The sequence below is a fragment of the Drosophila subpulchrella genome, chromosome 3R (genome assembly GCF_014743375.2).
Source record: "Drosophila subpulchrella strain 33 F10 #4 breed RU33 chromosome 3R, RU_Dsub_v1.1 Primary Assembly, whole genome shotgun sequence".
NCBI lineage: Eukaryota > Metazoa > Arthropoda > Insecta > Diptera > Drosophilidae > Drosophila > Drosophila subpulchrella.
The window spans coordinates 14,240,657-14,247,363 of NC_050609.1; the positions used below are offsets into that span (position 1 = coordinate 14,240,657).

General features: G+C 40.4%; 2 protein-coding genes across 2 annotated transcripts; both read right to left on the reverse strand.

The window, feature by feature from the left end:
• Positions 1 to 780: 780 nt before the first annotated feature.
• Positions 781 to 2,531, reverse strand: LOC119553222 (UDP-glycosyltransferase UGT5-like). The gene is made up of 2 exons (XM_037863484.1): positions 2,265 to 2,531; positions 781 to 2,197 (listed from the first exon to the last, which is right to left on the reverse strand). The coding sequence occupies exons 1-2, from the start codon at positions 2,524 to 2,526 to the stop codon at positions 855 to 857; spliced, it is 1,605 nt and encodes a 534-aa protein (XP_037719412.1). The 5' UTR covers positions 2,527 to 2,531; the 3' UTR covers positions 781 to 854.
• A 1,041-nt stretch (positions 2,532 to 3,572) lies between these two features.
• LOC119553212 (UDP-glycosyltransferase UGT4) lies at positions 3,573 to 5,730 on the reverse strand. The gene is made up of 3 exons (XM_037863473.1): positions 5,453 to 5,730; positions 3,987 to 5,388; positions 3,573 to 3,612 (listed from the first exon to the last, which is right to left on the reverse strand). Exons 1-2 carry the CDS (start codon positions 5,706 to 5,708, stop codon positions 4,016 to 4,018), a joined length of 1,629 nt encoding a protein of 542 aa, XP_037719401.1. The 5' UTR covers positions 5,709 to 5,730; the 3' UTR covers positions 3,573 to 3,612; positions 3,987 to 4,015.
• Between the last annotated feature and the right edge of the window lie 977 nt (positions 5,731 to 6,707).

Here is a 6,707-nt window from a genome sequence, read left to right on the forward strand (position 1 = left end):
GAAAACCACCACAATAATATTCACTTCTGTTCATGAATTCATATTTTGTGCATTCTGCCAGCAGTTGTGTGTCTGTTGTTCTGCCCCGAAAAAGTGTGTCACGAATTGTCGTTACTGTTTGCCCCAAATATTTGCCAAAGCGTCAATTACCATGGCACACGAAAGTTACACCACTAAGAACTTAAAAACTTTAGGCTGCAAACAAGATATAAATAAAGATGGGAAGACTTGCAGTAAGCGTGCCTGGTGAAAGGCAGAACCTGCAGGGGATCCTCTGAGCAAGCCACATATCAAGGACAACTGGATGATCTCGCTGTGCTGACGTCAATAAGTTCTTTGTTTTTAACATACGTCATTCCAGATTAAGAGTTTGTGATATGGAGTTTAGAATTAATAAAACTTCATTAAAACTGTTTTTCTAAAACACATGCTAGCCTTTAGTTTTCTTATCAAGAGAAAACGCTTTACGATTATATAAACATATTTTTGAGATAACTTTCTACTTAGTAAAACAATTTAAACATATTTTTTTTTCCTAGAAAATTTCTGTTTTTGGTTTTTACTATAAAAAAAGCCTGTAATTTTTTAAAATGTATTAATGTATCTATAAAAAATCGTCAATTACAATTTTAAGCTTTTGCATAGCAAATAGTTGTTTAGATAAGATTCACAGTTGCGCACAGTATGATTTTAAGTAACGACTAAACTTATGCTATAAATTCAGCACCAACGAATGGTTTTGAAGCACACTTTTGAGATCAAATTGTTTATAAGCCGAATTTTAATTAACATGGATAGGTAAGGAATAACATGACCCAATACCCATGTCTGCTAAACAAGTAATGTATTTAAGATCATAAATTAAGCAACTGCAGAAAACCACTCTCTCTTTCCTGTCTTCCTCGCATTCTTTCCCTATTTTTCTGGAATATTTTGTAACAAAGATAGATTACAGACACAAAGACGATTCCGAAACGAAAACCAAATGGAAGCAGCCAATCCAATCCGTAGTACCGCAACGGGGAAACTTCATCTACATTAAGACGCATGTGAGTGGCATCCTTATTGCGTAAGACGTACTCCGTCCACCAAACTGCCGTATCCAGAGGACTCATGGGTCGATCCCTGAAGGATTGCGACATTTTCTTGGCCATGAGAGTATATTTAGGGTTTTCTAGCAGTTCCCTAATGCTCTTGGTTAGAATTTCAGAATTCAAAGCGTTGGCGTCCAAGACCTCGGCCATTCCGCCTTGCTTAACGTACTGCAAAATAATGAACTGGTCAAAGAACACTGGTAGTCCCAGCATCGGAACTCCACTGTCAACCGCCTCCATCACACTAAGTAATCCTCCGTTTGTAATGAAAAGCCGGACATTGGGATGGGCAAGAACGTGGCGCTGCGGGGCTCTTTCGATCACATATATGTTCTTCGATTTGTTGGGAATATTTAAAAGCTCATTCTTCCAAACAATCCTCTGCTCTAGTTGGGCAAATGATTGCATCAATTGATGCTGCATGTTTTCTGGCAGAAGCTGCACCATGATATCCATTCCCATCGAAAAGTAGATGACGCCGTGCTCCGCCTCGTCCAAAAATCTCTGCAGCTCTATATTACATGGTTCCGGGGGTTCACTGAGATGCAGTCCTCCAACCTCTATTATATTCGGAACATTTGCTCGCACTCTGCCCATACTGAAATGGTTGTTGATTAAGATCACCGAGAACTTGCGGCGCAGTTCATTAAACTTCAGTTCCGAATATCCAAAGATTTTCTTGAAGATGCGCAGTTGGGCCGGCCGAAAGATCAGACCCTCCAGCAGCTTTTCCTCGGTGATATGGATCCAATTGTAAATCTTGCTCATAAACAAGGGATCCCATGAATAGCCAATCGGGGAGATGGGTTCGTATATGCTTGGAGCCGGATTTCCAGCAAGTGCTTCAGTTTTCCAGCTTACAGTTCCCCCGGACAATCCCATCAAACTCGCATTGTAGAACTCCACCAGGCCATATAGGGCTTCTAGACCAGATGGCTCCATCATGACCAGGTCGAAATGTTCACTCCCATCTCGTAGCATCCGCTGAACAGCATCGTCACTTAGGATATCGTGGGACATGTTGGAAAGCATTGAAACGGCCAGCACGCTCTCCATCCATTTGTTACCAAAGAAGTCCAAAAACTGATCTGACTCTATCACTTCTGCATATTTTAATAGTTTTAAATATTTTTAAAATATCTTTTGATGTAACTAGATCTGTTGACTCACCTTGAACGCGTTTGTTAAGCTTGGGAATGCGAATATGACGAACTCCCTCTATATCGGGCGGCATTCCCTCTGGGGTAATCAATGTTACGTTGTGACCTCGTTCAACAAGGGCTCTTGAAAACGTTCGTAGAACTAGAAAATGCGAACTAAGGTGGTAGGAAAATATTCCAAGGATGTTAGCTGCCTCTGCCACATCCCGATGAAGGTCCTTTTGAAGTAAATGGTACAGGATAACCACCAGCCAAGAAAATCCGAGGCGCATTTTTAAAATTGTAGTCCGCTCATGTCGGAGTAAAGTTAACAAATGAGCGCAATCTAATCTAAGGTGACGAGGAAACGAGGAAAGTTTGTCGTTGAATTGGTGAGCATTAACTGATAACTCAAATGTTTTTAAAGAGAGTCCTCATTTCTCTGCAATTAATGCTATCAATAGGTATCAGCTGTTTTTCCTCATAGCGTGAAAAATCGTAATCAACTCTTTTAATTTTTAAAAAATATAACAAGATTCCAAAATTCCGTTGATAAGGATCACTGAGAACCTGGCCCGTAACTCATTCAGCTTCTCCGCTGAATATCCGAAGAATTGCTGGAAAATGCGCAGTTGAGCTGGTCGAATTATGAGATTCTCCAGAAGTTTCTCCTCCATAATATGGATCCGATCTCCGATCGGAGAGATGGGATCGTAAACGATTGGCGCAGAATTTCCCGCCAATTCTTCGGTGTTCCAGTTGATCCGCACACTGGACAAGCCCATCAAAGTGGCATTGTAGTACTCCACCAGGCCGTAGAGAGCATCCAGATTAGCCGGCTCCATCATGATTAGGTCAAACCTCTCATTCCGGTCATGTAACATTCTTTGAACACCAGGATCACTCAAAATATCATGGGAGGCATTGCAAAGCACTTTTGCTGTAAGAGCACCCTCCGTCCATTTGTTAATCATAAAGTCAAGAACTTGATCAGACTCTAACATTTCTGTAATAAAAGAAAATTATAAAGAGTTCTATTCAATGCTATAGAATGTGACTCACCCTTTATGCGTATATTCAGCTTGGGAACTCGTATCCCTTAAGATCGTTTGGCATGTCCTCAGGTGTGATAAGGGTCACATTGTGGCCTCTTCTTACTAAAGTTCGAACCAATGGTTGCATTACCAAATAGGGCGAAATGATGCGGTAAGGAAATATTCCCAGGATATTGGCTGCCTGTACTAAGTCCTGGTGGAGGTCCTGTTGCAAGAGCAGGCAAAGCCCGAGTGCCAGCCAATAATACCCGAGGCGCATTTTCACTATTTCAGTCCGCTCATGTCGGAGTTCCTTCCGCAAATGAGCACAATCTAATCTACGTTCTATGAAACCCATATAGGTACCATATTATTGACAAGCAGTAACAATAAAATAGGTCGTTAAATATTGTTTGATACATTTTTGTTTGGAATGTGAAAGATCTTTGGTTTAACATTCTTCGGAAAAAAATATGTCAATACAAGGACTTTTTACAAACAACAAAATGAATCTTTAATACAAATTAAAAAATATTTTTCAACTAAAACATATTATAATGACCAGATATAAATAGGCATTTGTTTGTCACAACTGGCCGTACCATTTTCAAACAATTGATTAGATAAGATATGAAGTGTTTATGTGATAAAGAATACCACGATCGCAGACAGATATCAGTTAATGATCGTAAATACTACGAGATCTAAAAATAATTTACCTGATTTTATGATTAGAAACGTATGGAATCTAAGAGACGGTTTCACATTCAAGCATCATCATTCGTATCTGCATTTGCATGAAAGCTCTTCTTCTCTCAAGAAGGCGTCTCTGTCTATTCCGGTGTTTCTGATACAATCTCCAGCACAGAAAGGAAATCGATCCTAAGACGCATCCAAAGCGAATTCCAAAGGTGAGGACGGTATCCAGTCTATAATACCGCATCAGAGGAATCTCCTCCACATTGATTCGCATGTGGTTAGTATCCCGATTTCGTAAGGCATACTCAGTCCACCAGATAGCAGTATCTAGAGGACTCATAGGTCGATCCCTGAAAGATATTGACATTTCCTTTGCTCTTTTGGCATAGTTTGGATTTTCGATAAGCTCCTTGATAGTTTCAATGAGAGTATCTGCGTTCAAATCATTGGTGTCCAGGACCTCGGCCATTCCAGCCAACTGCACCCGATGCAAATTGCTGAATTGATCGAAGAAGAGTGGAAATCCCAGCATCGGAACTCCACTATCTATCGCCTCTATCACGCTCTGTAATCCGCCGTGATTGATAAAAAGCCGGACATTGGGATGGGCGAGCAACTGCCGCTGGGGAGCTCTGTCGATCACATATATGTTTTGTGATTTGTTGGGCATCATGGAGAGCTCATTCTTCCACACCACACGCTGTTTCAGCATAGCAAAGGCCTGCAGGAGAGTTTGCTGCATATTGATCGGCAGATATTTAACCATTATGTCCAGGCCCATGGAGAAATATATGACACCGTGCTTAGCCTCGTCCAAAAATCTTTGAAGTTCTTTATCACAGGGTTCCGGGGGCTCACTTAGATGGAGGCCTCCAACCTCTATTATGTTAGGTACATTCGCACGCACCCTTCCCATACTAAAGTGGCTGTTGACCAGGATTATAGAAAATCGTTCTCTTAACTCAGTCAGCTTTTGGGCCGGATACTTAAAGAACTTCTTGAAGACTTTCAGCTGAGCGGGTCTAAATACAAGGCGCTCCAGAAGCTTTTCCTCCGTTATATAAATCCAATTGTGCCATCGGCTAAGAAGTGAGTAATCCAGAGCGAATCCTATCGGGGAAACGGGCTCATAAACACTTGGAGCGGGATTTCCCGCCAAATAGTCAATGTTCCAGTTCATGTTCAAACACGAAACTCCGACCAGTGAAGCATTGTAAAACTCGGCCAATCCGTAAAGTGCATCCAGGTGACTGGCCTCCAAGATAATCATATCGAACCGCTCGCTTTTATCGCGCAACATTCTTTGGACACCATTATTGCCGAGGATGGCATGTGAAACATTGTAAAAGATTTTAGCAGCCAGACGACCCTCCCTCCATTTACTGCCCAAGAAGTCTAGAAATTTGTCTGTTTCCATTAGATCTGTTGGGAATTTGAAATTGACTTTATTCACCATAATATGTTAGAAAAATTCCAAGTGACTCACCATCCATGAGTCTATTTAGCTCCGGCACTCGTATGTGACGAACTCCATCTATGTCGGGCAAAAAACTCAACGGTGTGATCATTGTAACACTGTGACCCCGCTTAACTAGAGCTTGAACTAGGGGCCTTACCATTTGGAAAGGTGAGGGGAGACGGTACGGGAAAACGCCCAGGATATTGGCCGCCAGACCCACGTCCAGGTGAAGATTCAGGTGCAAAAGCAGGCTTAGCGCCAGCCAAGCACAGCCGAGGCGCATTTTCACGCAGTTAGTCCGCTCATGCCGGAGCTCTGTCCCAAACTGAACACAATCTTATCTTTACTTGGTCGATTACCCCCGAAAGAGCGATCCAGTTCAATGAGAGCCATAAAATTAGCTGATAACAGGTATGTTTAGATAATTTGACGATTGATAACTTGAGAACATATACTTGCCCTGGCGCCAACAGGGAAATTATATTCAAAAACATCCCTTTGTGCTACAGAGTGCTCTCTTTCTTTTGATAGTTATAGCTATCTTCTTTTAGTAGTAATATCCGTCTCTTTTTCTAACCACCCCCATTACGCATGCTCTGATTATGCCATCTATTGGGATTCTTTCATTGACTAAACTGCCATCTAGGGGTGTGTTTTGCCCTTGCCAACATGGTCTTGTTTGCCATCTAGAGGGTTTTTTTATTCATTCTTATTTATTCTGAACAGAGGGCGGTACATATAGAGGTCTGTGTTTTGTACCGCGTTTTCCATACTTTTAAAGACCTTTGCCATAATTATGGGCATGACAGATTTTCTTCCTATACATACGGCGAATTTTCAAAATTCAATTTTCAAATTTGTTCTAAAAAAGTTAATGCAAATCAATACTAGAATGGTTACATTTTTATTTGCTATATCTAAGAGTTATTTTTTAAATTTAAATTAAAAATTATTGGGATTGGATTACTTAAAAAATATAAGTTTACAGAGTTAGGATATAAAACAAATAACTGAAAGGAAGTAAAATATTTTTACCCAAATTGCCAGCGTAACTTAATATTTAAACTTCATATTTTAACTTAACAATTTAAATGGTATTAATTGTATTTCTTGTTGAACAATATGGTTATTCATTTTAATTTTTTGTAGCACACTCACAGTCTATTGAATTGTATTTTATGAATGAAGTTATTGAACCTACTTGGATAAATATAAATGAATGACTTTACCATTGGCATGGTGATATTTGGAGTACATAGTAGCCGACTTGGCACTCGCATGA

Coding starts and splice junctions, on each gene's coding strand:
- LOC119553222 (XM_037863484.1), bottom strand. CDS start 2,526: ATGCGCCTCGGATTTTCTTGGCTGGTGGTTATCCTGTACCATTTACTT. Junction 2,198..2,264: donor GCTTAACAAACGCGTTCAAG/GTGAGTCAACAG, acceptor TAAAATATGCAG/AAGTGATAGAGTCAGATCAG.
- LOC119553212 (XM_037863473.1), bottom strand. CDS start 5,708: ATGCGCCTCGGCTGTGCTTGGCTGGCGCTAAGCCTGCTTTTGCACCTG. Junction 5,389..5,452: donor GCTAAATAGACTCATGGATG/GTGAGTCACTTG, acceptor AATTCCCAACAG/ATCTAATGGAAACAGACAAA.